Source organism: Oncorhynchus kisutch, linkage group LG23, assembly GCF_002021735.2.
Source record: "Oncorhynchus kisutch isolate 150728-3 linkage group LG23, Okis_V2, whole genome shotgun sequence".
Lineage (NCBI taxonomy): Eukaryota > Metazoa > Chordata > Actinopteri > Salmoniformes > Salmonidae > Oncorhynchus > Oncorhynchus kisutch.
This window is the reverse complement of record NC_034196.2, coordinates 11,347,721-11,361,984: the sequence shown is the minus strand read 5'-3', so window position 1 is coordinate 11,361,984 and position 14,264 is coordinate 11,347,721. Positions and strand designations below refer to the sequence as shown.

Genomic DNA, 14,264 nt, shown 5'->3' with positions numbered 1-14,264 from the left:
ATCGTTGTTAGCTAACTTCAGCTAACGCTTTAGCTAGCAAGCAAGCAGAGAACGGATTTGATTTATTTAACGTTTAACAAATGGACACTGAGAGCAAGTAACAAAGTTCATTCATAATTTACCGGCAAAACTATTTTGCGACCAGATACAAATAGCTAACTAGTTTAAAACGGTTTCGGCGCTAGCTAGCCTGGCCAGTAGCTGTTGTCCTCGGGATATAATTCTATTTAGGAAAGGATGTTGTTGAAAAAGTCGCGCTCGTCTGACATAATTCTCGTTGCCAACCAACGTTTCAGCAACAGCATCTCTGAGGCTTTTCCTCTCTGGTTTCAACTATATAAGGCTACCATATACAAACACAAGTTGAAATGTGGTAAATATGGATATTTCATGTAAGTACGAATGGTTTTATCTGGTTTTACCTTCTGCAGGTGCTTTGTCAGCCAGAGCATCGGCCAGAGTTGGGTCAACATTTGAATGAAATGCTAGCTATGATGCAGTCTACATACCGGTAGATATTTAACTATAGTATGTAGATGGCCTGCCCTGCTCCTTTATTTATGTGTATCTACACCTTTGACAAGAAAACACCCATGTTGAATTTGATCTCATATTTCTTGACATTACTATCACCGATCCATACCCATTATTGACTTGAAATAGCCTACAGTAGTACCATTATGTTGTTTCCGTAAAGGTTCATAATAGGAATGAAAAACCCAGGGGTGCTTGTGGTGTCCCCCAAAGTTATCGCCACAGATGAAAGGGAGAAGTTTGCATTAAGTGCTGCTCAAATCTCACCACAAGATGGCAGCAAACGTCCACAAACGATTCAGCCGGCTTTCCCAAGAACAGTTTCATTAAATTGTTTTATTTAACCTTTAATTAACTAGGCAAGTTAGTTCAGAACAAATTCTTATTTACAATGATGGCCTACCTCATAGGCCTATGGGGTAGGCCTATTGTGTGCCGCCCTATGGAACTCCCAATCACCACCAGTTGTGATACAGCTTGGAATCAAACCAGGGTCTGTAGTGACACCTCTAGCACTGAGATGCAGTGCCTTAGACCCCTGCGCCACTCGGGAGAATAAAGAGGGGGCTATCTCCTTTCTCTTTCAAACTCCATTTTATTTAGCCAGAAAAGTCACATTGATATAAATAATCTACTTTTTTTTCTTACTTCCATCAAAAATATGATTTGATCTTTTTACATACCTATCTACGCCACTAGATTATTCAGTGTATGATCATCATTACATTACTAGTACATTACTATTACATAACAGTATATTACTTTAGCCTATTAAAGCCACAGTCTGTACGTGTCCGGTCATTTCAACTAATGAAATATACCCCTTGATTGAAAAGACCACGACATGTAGTTCGTACCATAGTACAACTGTCTTTATGACCTCATCATAACCCATTCAAATCAAGACCTAGGCCTATTACTCCATTAGTATGGTTGTATTGTCATATTGTGTGCCGTGTAAGATGATATCCACAGTTATCATTTATATAACAAATGTTATGTAACTGTTTATTACTGTATGTGTGTCATTGAATAGACAATCACCCAAATCAAACCCTGATTCCTTTCAAACATTTATTCAAAATTGTATTCACCAAAGACAGATCTGACAGTCTATTTCCCTTTTCACCACAAATGATGCATTTACAGAAAGTGAACAACAATATCAGAAACCACAAAGGGAAAAAAAGAAAATCACAGTTTCTATTTGAGTTAGTTCACACATGCTGTTATTTATCACACACTGTGTTCCTTGATTTAACTTTCCAAGGCTTTGGAGTGGCATTTCAGCCCTGAAAAAATGAATGTCTTTCAACATTTAGATGAAAGAAAACACATTCAAGTAAACAAGTATCAAGTTAACTGTATTCTATAGTTCATTTACACAATAGTGTCATACAATCTCTCTACAGGCAAAAAAATCTTATACACCTGCTATTTTAACAGAATTATATACTAAATAGTGAAGGATATTTCAAATACTAATTTGTCTTAGGGCCGGCAACAAAATAGTGAATATACTGTATAGTGATAACAATGGGATTGTTGGATACATCTCATATACATTTTAACAATATTGTCAGCATCACAGCACCAACTTCCCAAATTGTTTCAATCCTAATCAAGTAAAAAGAAAATTGGAGTTGTCATATTGACAGCATGAAGAAAGGGAAAAGAATAAATAACAATCCTCAAGTGCTGTGCATTTTTAAAATTTAAATTACTCTTTATTGAACCCACGATAAGAAGTTGTTTATATTTCCACAGAAGCCATTTACACTACATGGCCAAAAGTATGCGGACATGTGCTCGTCGAACATCTCAGTCCAAAATCATGGGCATTAATATAGTGTTGGTGCCCCCTTTGCTGCTACGGGGAGGCTTTCCACTAGATGTTGGAATATTGATACGGGGACTTGCTTCCATTCAGCCACGAGGTCGGGCACTGATGTTGGGCGATTCGGCCTGGCTCGCAGTCAGCGTTCCAATTCATCCCATAGGTCAGGGAGGTCAGGGCTCTGTGCAAGCCAGTCAAGTTCCTCCACACTGATCTCGACAAACCATTTCTGTTTGGACTTCGCTTAGTGCACGGGGAGCATTTTCATGCTGAAACAGGAAAGGGCCTTCCCTAAACTGTTGCCACAAAGTTGGAAGCACAGAATCGTCAAGAATGTCATTGTATGCTGTAGCGTTAAGATTTACCTTCACTGGAACTAGGGGGCCTAGCCCGAACCATGAAAAACAGCCCCAGACCATTATTCCTCCACCATCAAACTTAATAGTTGGCACTATGCATTCATGCAGGTAGCGTTCTCCAGGCAGGTAGCATTCTCCAAACCCAGATTCATCTGTCGGACTGCCAGATGGTGAAGCGTGATTCATCACTCCAGAGAACGCGGTTTCCACTGCTCCAGAGGCCAATGGCAGCGAGCTTTACACCACTCCAGCCAATGCTTGGCATTGCGCATGGTGAGCTGAGGCTTGTGTGCGGCTGCTCGGCCATGGAAACTCATTTCATGAAGCTCCTGACGAACAGTTGTTGTGCTGACGAACAATTCACGTGATGACGTTACTTCCAGAGGCCATTTGGAACTTGGTAGTGAGTGTTGCAACCGAGGACAGACGATTTTTACGTGCTACGCGCTTCAGCACTTGCCGGTCCCATTCTGTGAGCTTGTGTGGCCTAGCACTTCACAATAACAGCATTTACAGTTGACTGGGGCAGCTCTAGCAGGACAGAAATTTGAAAAAAAACTGACTTGCTGGAAAAGTGGCATCCTATGATGGTGACACACTGAAAGTCATTGAAAGTCACGAAGCTCTTCAGTAAGGCCATTCTACTGCCAATTTTTGTCTATGGAAATTGCAAGGGTGTGTGCTCGATTTTATACACCTGTCAGCAACGGGTGTGGCTAAAATATCCAAATTTGAAGGGGCGACCACATACTTTTGGCCATGTAGTGTATATTAGGGCCTAATGTCATTAGTATCAAATGAAATGTGTTCTCTGTTGCATTTTGTGAAGGATATCGCTTGTCCAGTCATTCAAACATATGTTGTCTTTCGATCTTTTTACAAAATACCTTTCTGACACCAACGCCCTCATCAACTTCCTCCTTACTTATACCATTATACCACGTACTTATTCTAGGCCAAGATGACTTAACTCAACACAAAAATAGCCAGAAAAACCACAAAAACAGGAAGCCTATCTATCTTGTAGAGCGGCAGCAGATGTAAGCAATTTGATTGGGCCACTTCAGGGAGATAATTATTTGTTTGTTTTGTAAAAGGAACTTTATGAATGACAAAACAACAAAGGAAAGGAAATATGGCACAGTGGCAATAACTGGAACAATATGACAAAGAATAAAAACTAAACCAAAACGTGTATATGTGTGTGTGAGCATTGAGCTACATCTTGGTTTCAGTGCCCGGACGTTTGGCGTTCTCGTAGTCGTTTTCCTGAGAGATGAGCTGGTATGGTTTCTTCCTCTCCTCCAGTACAGCGTTCCCCATCTCCACATCCTTGGCCTGCAGCTCGTGTCGAGATAGGAACTCCACAATGCCTGCCCCAATGGAATCGCCCAAGACGTTTGTCGTGGTACGCAGCCGATCACTGCAACCCAGAAATAAGAGAAGAAGAAAAAGGTTAACCAGGGGGAGGGAGTCATATACAGTGGGAGGAGAGGTAGAGAGGGTTCCGGGACATTCATTCATTTAGAAAATAAAACACTATGTCCACTGGGACGTTTGGTCATGTTAAATGGAACAGTCAACAACTCAAAACATTCACCTATTTTCTGCTTTTGTTGTAAGATAAACTAAACTCTTTAGAATTCTCAGCAAAATAATGTAGATGGGAAATAGGCCACAGCGCTATCAACAGGGATATTTACCATCTACTGTGAAAGAGTAATCAGAGCACTCTCTATAGGCTATCTTATATTCTAATCACTGTGAGAAACATCCATGTTTTCAGTAAATGAAGCTTTGACTCTGTCTGCACGTTCCGTCCATCCTAGTTTAAGGAGAGTGGGGTTTTTTCTCACTACCCAATTAGCTGTGTAATTTCTGTGAAGGGGATTCTAATTGAAATTATTAATTTGGGCAACCTAATTATGTTTCTATGTTAAAACTCATTGCAAAAAAATATGTAATTCAAAAAAAAAAGTGGACCAAGACCCTAGGGATAGTAGTTAAAGGGATAGTTCACCCAAATTACAATATTACATATTGGTTTCCTTACCCTGTAAGCAGTATATGGACAAGGTATGACAGGATTCCATGCTTTGGTTTAGTTTCTCTGGCACTGTTTCCAAATGCTAACGTTTTAGCATTTGTGGCACAAATCCCATTCAAGTCATTGGACCGATATTAGCATTTTTCACACAGCATGTTCAAATAATCTATAAGTGACTTTGTTGAGCGTCACAATCAATTTTAGATATTTTTGGAATTTTTAAATGCTAATATCGATCCCGACTTGAATAGGATTTGTGCCACAAATGCTAAAATATTAGTATTTGTAAACATTGACTGGGAAGCTAAATCAAAACATTGATTGCTGTCATACCTTGTCCATAAACTGCTTACAGGGTAAGGAAATCAATATGTAATTTAGTAATTTTGGTGAACTAGTGTCAAAGGGTTGTAGTTGATAAAAAAGTTTGTCCTTTAAAATGAAAGATAAATGATTTTCGTTTCAGTTCAGGTCATTAGACAAATTGTATTTCACAAAAACTTGGATTTGCACCATAGTAGCCTAATCAGTAAGAAAATATAGTTAATTTATTCTGATTTCTCAATCAGAAAATGGGAAAAATTACTCACAGGAACCAATCAACCGCAATGATGAGGGTGATGTCATCAGTGGGAAGTCCAACAGAGGTCAGCACAATCACCATGGTGACCAGTCCAGCCTGTGGGATCCCAGCAGCTCCAATACTTGCTGCAGTGGCTGTGATGCTGTTTGATAACAGAAAATGACACGTTGATAAATCTTGATAAATCATGTAATTTAGTTGTAAACATATCAACACCCTTTGATTCTGTAAACATAAACCTTAGCTTATAAACCTTGGATACTCATTCGCACCTGATTGTGATGATCTGACCTATGTTCATCTCCATGTTGTTAACCTGGGCTATGAAGATGGCTGCCAGAGCCTCGTATAGTGCTGTTCCATCCATGTTGATGGTGGCGCCCACCGGTAACACAAACCGTGTGATGCGCTTATCCACCTTGTTGTTCTCCTCCAGACACTTGAAGGTGATGGGCAGAGTTGCTGAGCTGAGATAAAGATGGAGAGAAACAGGTAGTGTTTGAGTTTGAAGAGTTTGTTGTTGTTTCTATTAAATCTATTATCCGTATTTGCCATATAAACAAACGTAAGTAATCCCACCAATGGGGATGATGATGATGCCTCATAGGTTTTTATGAACCACACAATCTGAGCAGGAACCTCTACCTGGCCCTACTACTTTGATATGAGTCGGCCAAGCGAGGCATGGCTACAGTGTCGGTAGTCAGAGTAAACCAGGGAGAATAGCAGCAGTGTTCGGGGGAACCTACCTGGAGGAGGTTCCCAGGGCTGTGATGAGGGCCTCCACCAGCCCCATGATAAAGATGAAGGGGTTCAGCCGTGTGATGGCGAAGTACAGGCCTGGGAGAATGATGAAAGCGTGGATGGAAAGGCCTATGATCACCGTGATGGTGTACATGGCCAGCTGACCACCCATCTCAGTGATGTCATCCATCTCCACGATTTTCCCTGATATGAGGAACAGGATACCGATTGGGGCATACCTGTAGAGCAGAGGGAGGAGAAGGGGTTATGCCAGGGAAGGATAAGGTCACAGTTCAAATGGCCCTACATTCTCAGAATCTTACTTATTGTTCTGTGTAATAGGCCTGAATAGGAAAACAATTAGTGAAACCATCAGTGCCTTCTGAGACTGCAAGCACAGGCTATGAAATTGCCTTTATTCATAAACAACTTGATTTATATCTGTCAGATATCTGACTGGGAATATTTTTGATTTAATTGGCACAGCGAACATGTCACTGGTTTTGATTGCAAAGCCTTGTTATTCAGCTGTGCAACCACTTAGCATCAGGAAGTTATGTCCTGAGGTGGTTCTGTGTTGGCCAATTATTACGTGGTTCTCATGCAATTATCTCAGTAGACCTAAATACCTATATCAGATCTCACCTGTATAGAGTTACCAGAGAATTCACAGCAATGCCTCAAGCAAGAGGCTAAATGAAGCCATTTGATTGAATTGAGAGGGAGAGATAAACATAGTACCGCCCCAACTCTGCAGGGACTCCATAGACTTAGCTTTCCAAAGCTAAGATTTCTCTGTAACAGATGCATGGGGTTCACATACACACTCACCTAATGAAGATGGGGATTATTGGACCATCATCATAACACACACACACACATCATCTTTATAAACACCCACACACAAACACACACCAAATACTCACCACATGATAATGGCGACCAGCCTCATGATGGCCTCATTGAGGCTGTCGAAGAACTCCCTGAGGGGCTGGCCCTGCTCCTTCATGTTGCCGATGATGAGGCCGAAGCACATGGAGAAGACCACCAGCCCCAGGGCGTTGACCCCGTTCACCGTGCCCGGGATGGGGATCACCTCCTCCCTGGTGATCTGCTCGGTCAGGTTGGTCAGGTTGAAGACAGAGTCGTTCACTGTCATCGTCACATGGACGATTCGCTTCCCGTATTTGGTTTTGAACTGGAGGGAAAGAGCCAGTTGTCGTAAGTGATGGGTTAACATTGTCTTGTTAAAGTGATGATAGCATGTCATCTCCTTTGGTGAAAATTATACTGAAATATTGTCTTTTGTAATGTTTACTTTATAATAGTTCAGCCATCTATTCAGTAGAGCTCATAAAAAGCCAAGCTGATAGATAAGGTATCGAGGGATTGTAGTCAGACGTGTGCCATTTCGAAAGACTAGAGAGCAAAAGTCTAAAGGCGCATGCTCCGCTCATCTCAACCTCATGAATTAAACAATAGGCCTCTGTATGGCTGGAGTAGTATTCTGTAAGGTCCAGCTGGCTCACTAACGGCCCTGTCTGGACCACAAAGCGTTTAGCCCCCCGTAGACATTGTCTTCCATTACTTATATGGTCCTGCCCCAGCAGCCTCTATATCTCAGTTTCCAGACCATCCTGCCCCCACCATGCTACTATTGGAAGTTGGTCCTTTCTTCTCTTCCGCTGGTGAATTGTTTTTATTTACACATGGCAGCAGAAGTCAGATTTTGTCATTTGTTCCGAGTCGTCAGAATTTTCCTTCCAGTGTAAGTCAAAAGTCCCCTCCCCCAGTCCTGGGTTTCTATGCCTCTTAGGGTGGTGATTTATCGCTGCTCAGAAATGCCCAAACCAGCAAGTTTCCTGTCAATACAAGCATTTCCTTTGGCAGAATTTGTCAGACCATTTTCCCTATCTGCTTATTGAATGTGAAAATCTGTTTCATTTAGTAACAAAGTCATTAGATGCTTTACCTGCTGTGTGCAGGCCTGGATCATGTTTGGTGGAAACATGTTCCTGAAATTAAAGAGCACGATCATCACAACCAATGAACACTCCAATATTAAGGCAGGAGTACAATGGCAAAATACAGTGCATCTTTCCTCCACTAAACCCCTGACCCTCTTCCTACAGTAGCAGGCAGCTACCTGATGAGATCCAGGAAGGCGTCGGCAGGGCTGATGTCCTCTATCTTCGACTGCTTCATGAACTCATCCTTAGATCCTTTCCCAGGGTGGATGATGAGCACCACGATGATGCCTATGATGACAGCGATAATGGTGGTGGTCATGTAATACACCACAGCTCGCATGCCCATCTTTCCTGAAGCCTTACTGTCCAGCGCTGCCATGCCTAGATGGGAGAGACAGCGGAGATGTTGTTTAGAAGAACAGCATTATCCCTTGGTGCAATAGTTCAAACATTTCTTCATAGCAGTGGCATGACAACACTTGAAATAGCAATTGCTTGTAGCCATGTTAGCCATGCGTTCTGGCTAGCTCCTGAAGCTATGCTGATGTGTTGGATGTTGTCTTCACTAACAATTTCAACCTCTCCCTGACTGAGTCTGTATTACCTACATGTTTCAAGCAGACCACGATAGTCCCTGTGCCCAAGAAAGCGAAGGTAACCTGCCTAAATAACTACCGTCCCGCAGCCCTCACGTCGGTAGCCATGAAGTGCTTTGAATGGCTGGTCGTGGCTCACATCAACACCATCATCCTGGGAACACTAGACCCACTCCAATTCGCATACCGCCCCAACAGATCCACAGATGACGCAATCTCGATCGCACTCCACACTGCCCTTTCCCACCTGGACAAAAGGAACACCTATGTGAGAATGCTGTTCATTGACTACAACTCAGCGTTCAACACCATAGTGCCCACAAAGCTCATCACTAAGCTAAGGACCCTGGGACTAAACACCTCCCTCTGCAGCTGGATCCTGGACTTCCTGACGGGCCTCCCCCAGGTGGTAAGGGTAGGCAACAACACATCAGACATGCTGATGCTCAACATGGGGGCCGCTTAGGGGTGCGTGCTTAGTCCCCTCCTGTACTCCCTGTTCACCCACGACTGCGTGACCAAGCACGACTCCAACAACATCGTGAAATTAGCTGATGACACAACGGTGCTTGGCCTGATCACCAACAATAATGAGACAGGCTATAGGGAGGTCAGAGACCTGGCAGTGTGGTGCTAGGACAAAAACCTCCTCCTCAATGTGAGTAAGACAAAGGAGATGGTTGTGGACTACAGGAAAAGGTGGGCCGAACACGCACCCATTCAAATCGACGGGGCTGAAGTGGAGCCGTTCGAGAGTTTCAAATTCCTTGGACTCCACATCACCAACAAATTATCATGGTCCAAACACACCAAGAAAGTCGTGAAGAAGGCATGACAACGCCTTTTCCCCCTCAGGAGACTGAAAAGATTTGGCATGGGTCCCCAGATCAAAAAGGTCTACAGCTGCACCTTCGAGAGCATCCTGACCGGTTGGATCACTGCCTGGTATGGCAACTGCTCGGCATCCGACCGTAATGCGCTACAGAGGGTAGTGCGTACAGCCCAGTACATCACTGGGGCCAAGCTAACTGCCAACCAAGACCTATATACTAGGCGGTGTCAGAGGAAGGCCACAAAAAAATTCAGCCATAAGAACAATTCATCAAATGGCCACCCGGACTATTTGCATTAACCCCCCCCGAGCTGCTACTCACTGTTTATTATATATGCATAGTCACTTTACCCCTACATACATGTACAAATGACCTCGACTAACCTGTACCCCCACACATTGACTCTGTACCGGTACCCCCTATTTATAGCCTCATTATTGTTATTTTATTGTCTTCTTTTTTTCATTTTTTCACTTTAGTTTATTTAGTCAATCTTTTCTTAACTCTATTTTCTTAAAACTGCATAGTTGGTTAAGGGCTTGTAAGCATAAGGCCTACACCTGTTGTATACGGCGCATGTGACAATTAAATGTGATTTGATATTTATCATCTCATGATAAATATATAAGCTGACCTGCTGGAGGATGTAGCCTAATAGAAAGAGTAAATGGGTGTGCAAATTAACGGGCTGCCTGACAGTCATCTGACAGAAGTCCTAGTGCGATTGCAAACCAGGCTAGTAGCAAAACATACAGGCAGGTGAAATAATGATGTTCTGCATCTGAAAATAGATCATGGTTATGGTTAGCTTCTGCCTACTGACATCTCTCTCTCACAATCTTACAAAAAGGTCAAGGGGGAGAGAGACAGACAACGAGCCATTATAGAGACCTCAACCTCACAAAGTGTTGCAATAAAGTTAGCTTTGGATTTTCCAAGGTGTCAGGGGCCGTTGTGGTGTGTTTTCCCCATTCAGTGGGATGGAGTAAGTATTTTGTTTGTGTAAGCGAGATGTATGTGCTCTTTTAATCCTGTTGGGGGCACTGCACTCTTTCACACTCTTTCAGCTTCCACTCTCCTTCTTCACGCCTCGCTCTCCCACAATCACCTGTTCCACTATGCTGCTCTCTCTGTCTGTCTCTCTCTCTCTCCATCCTGTCTCTCAGTTCCGGGAAACTTGTCCACTTGCCATGCGCCCATAACAACCTTGCCATGGAAACTGCAAACAAGCCTGTGTGACCACTTTCACAGGACTAAAGGAATGACTCACGTGGCTTATTTTCAAGGGTTACTACAAAGAGGGAGGATGAAACAAAACTGTACCCCACACATACTTCTCCTTTTCTGCCTTTCTCTCCAGAGTTCTACTTTTCCAAGGCAAAAAATATATAATGTTTTTAGGGTGTTTCAAGTGAGATCAAATCTAAATATACTTAATAAACATTCACAACTTCTTTCAAGTGAGTGTTAACACAAATTAGGTTAATTTAAAAAGAGGTTGGTTGAAAAAGAAAATGAAGTACAGTACAGATAAGCTCAGTCTTTGAGAAAGGACTAGAGCTTGCTGCTCCAGGTCTAGTTTCAAGATCATGCTGCACATCATACCAAGCTGGGTGCATCATGTGGATCCCAACCTTGTGGAGGACTCCAGATAATAGATGGCATAGTTACATGTCCACTTGTGTACCTGGGCAATGTGCCTCTTTTCTGAGCCGTGACCTCTTACCCCACCACCCTCCAAACCACTTACGGTATTGTGGTGCTGGGTGGGCATGGAATTCCACTAAACAATACAGCTACGAAGGAAGAGGCGGAGGGGCACTTTGCGTGCTTTTATCCGTGTGAAGCGAAGCAGGAGGTAGAAGTGCAGGGGGGGTACCCATCCCAAAGCCAGCCTCTCAGACCCACAGGCAGTGGGCTTCCGACTGAAAGCTACCTCATCCTTCCGTCTCTCCTCCCTCATTTTAATAGCAAAGAATCACAATGAAGTGACTGTCTCCGTGCCAGAAAACTAGAGGACCAAAGGGAATCTGGAGAAAAATGGTGGCAAGAAATTTCACATGGATCAAGCATAAGTTACAGTACCTGAAAAGTTGTGCCTCGAGCTCCATTGGCATTCCCCCTTTGGGCATCCACACCTGTCTTTCAAACACTACTAAGTCTACCCCTCCTCTTTATCATATGTCTTTATTATATCTAAATTTGCTTCTGGCGGAGGGCATCAGTATAGTGACTTGGTGTACCTGTGATGAGACTGGATACCAGCAGGGGAAGCACCAGCATCTGCAGCATCCTCATCAGCAGCTCTCCAGGGAAAGAGAAGTACTTCACCTCTCGGTAGGTCATTTTATAGGGACGCAGTGCAAAGCCAAGGATTATACCTGGAGAATCAGAAGGGCTGATCAGTGTGCTGGATACATGAACATGCAACTGCATATAAAGCAAATGATAATGAGAAGATCTGTCTCTCAGTCACATCTAGAATGAGGTTTGTAGGTGAGTCCTCCCTATGGGATTGGGATTACAATAAGAGAGTGTGTTTCAAAGTGTGTGGGTGTGTTTGCGTGAGTATGTTGGCCCATACGCCCCTACGTATTTATTTGGACAGTGAAGCTAAAACTTTTCATTTGGCACGATACTCCAGCATTTGTACATTCATCTTGATGCTACCATGATTACGGATAATCATGAATGAACCGTGAATAATGATGAGTGAGAAAGTTATAGATGCACAAAGATCATGTGTCCAAAACAGGGAATGTTTTTTGAGGGGGTTTGAGCTTTGTTCCTTTAACTTTCTCACTCATCATAATTCACTATTCATTAATGATTATCCATAATCGTGGTAGTATTCACATTGATGTAGAAGTGTTCAGAAACATCTTATATTCATATTTAAAATAAAAATGACTCCAGAGTGACACAATACATTATTCATCGTTCAGTTCCTATCGGGCAAAAAAATATAATCCGAAACACAAACAAAACAAACTGCAAATGCATCTAACAAGTGTGTAGAGCTGCAATCTTGATGTAGTCATTACGTGCTAGGAGTATGTGACAAAATAATAAACCTTTGACTACTTTAATACACTGGAAGTGCATTTTTCCAAATACTTAAATAAAACAAACAAAAGGTGACATTCAGTGCGGTCGCCTCATAGGAAACATTTGATCTCAAATCCAAAATGGTGGTGTATAGAGCCAAATTTACACATTTTAGCTTCACTCTCTAAATAAATACGGAGGGGAGTGTGTGTGAGTGGACTGGGGTGTGGTATTGGAGGTGTGTGTGTTCACTCACCTACAACGACGGCCGCTACAGTAAAGAGCACAAAGGCGTTCTTCTTGAAGAAGGCCTGGACGTCTTCCTTAGAGATGTCCTCCACTTTCCTCTTGGCCTTCATGGTCCTTATGTGGATGCCCTCCCGGATCCGCTGCATCCTAGTGTGGGAATCTGAAGCCGGGGGGGGGGGGGGGGGGGGGGGGGGGGGGGGGCTTAATTACTTTTGGTCATGACTGCAGACAGGACTAGGAGTGTCTCAAACACCTTTTAGACAGCCAGACAACCTGAACCAATGGGTCTGACCAGCCCTTACTCTGGTGATAGCTACTGTAGAAGAGATGAAATGACACAGAACAAGACACATGCAGTTGAAGTGACACATTGACATTGCAATGCGGTTGACAAGATTAGAGAAAGAAGAATAGCTTATTCTAGCAAATCAAATTTAGCAAATCTGGACCATGTGGTGTGTCGTCAAAATAACAAATGTTTTCATGATAAAATAGTCACACAATCTTGAGAAGAAAGCAAGTATTTTATTCTTAGACAAAAGCTAGCATTTCTTCCCCATGATGAATCCCTCCATGACAAGCATCAAAGCCCCTGAACACAGGAAGCATGGAACGCTGCAGGTGCAGATCTGCATCACTAATACACCCTGGCAACTCATCAGTCTATCCTGGAGAATATTTATTCATAAAAACACCTGATTAGGAAAAACGTATGCGCACCTGAATAATGGAATAACAAAAACAATCAACTGTGCTTTCTTTAAAGAGATGCACTGCATACTCAACTAAAAACACCCTACACAACACAACTATGTATCCTTTCATTGGAAAGGCATACTTTTTTCAATCAATTGTTTGATTGAAAATGCCAGTTGGTAACACTTTTTTGCACAAATTTTGCTACAAAGATTTTGTTTGCACTTTAATGAATTTAGAAGACGTGGACATGAAAATCTAAACAAAAGGATGATACTTTTCATGCATGGCCACATCAACAGTATGGACCCTTGGCATACAGCTAAAACATCACAAGGGCCACACAGACCTGGTCATTCCATTGGACAACAACACCAACAACTATCTCCTCATCAAAAGTGGCAAAACAAAACACTGACCTTTCACCCGTGTAGATGTTCCTTTATTAGACAAACTCCTCTTCCTGATGAGTTATCCTCAGCCTGAGGACAGGTCAGGCAGGCAGAGAGCAACAGTGGTAGAGGCAGGCAGTGGGTCCAGAAGCAGAGAAGGGTGGAGAGATAGAGACTGGGAGATGGAGTGAGATAGACAGGCACATAGATAATGGGAGGTGTACATATGTTCTCTGAAGACAACTGAGGCAATCCCTCATGCTCCCATTCTCTGAAGAGGGAGGAGACTTTCAAGCTCAGAAAGAGAGAGGGAAAGATAGAGAGAGGTAAAGGCAGCGGGAGGAGATGGTAGCCCTTCCTATCTCTTTACAATTTG

The 14,264-nt window shown here is 42.8% G+C and overlaps 1 protein-coding gene across 1 annotated transcript; it reads right to left on the bottom strand.

Annotated features, from left to right (window-relative positions):
- Positions 1–1,594: 1,594 nt before the first annotated feature.
- Positions 1,595–14,264, bottom strand: LOC109868501 (excitatory amino acid transporter 1-like). Its single transcript, XM_020458108.2, has 10 exons — positions 13,916–14,264; positions 12,808–12,960; positions 11,747–11,884; positions 8,251–8,455; positions 8,077–8,119; positions 7,031–7,302; positions 6,110–6,343; positions 5,633–5,827; positions 5,368–5,502; positions 1,595–4,153 (listed from the first exon to the last, which is right to left on the bottom strand). The coding sequence occupies exons 2-10, from the start codon at positions 12,944–12,946 to the stop codon at positions 3,949–3,951; spliced, it is 1,566 nt and encodes a 521-aa protein (XP_020313697.1). The 5' UTR covers positions 12,947–12,960; positions 13,916–14,264; the 3' UTR covers positions 1,595–3,948.

Coding starts and splice junctions, on each gene's coding strand:
- LOC109868501 (XM_020458108.2), bottom strand. CDS start 12,946: ATGCAGCGGATCCGGGAGGGCATCCACATAAGGACCATGAAGGCCAAG. Junction 7,303..8,076: donor TCCAGGCCTGCACACAGCAG/GTAAAGCATCTA, acceptor CTTTCCCTCCAG/TTCAAAACCAAATACGGGAA. Junction 5,503..5,632: donor GGTCAGATCATCACAATCAG/GTGCGAATGAGT, acceptor GTTATCAAACAG/CATCACAGCCACTGCAGCAA.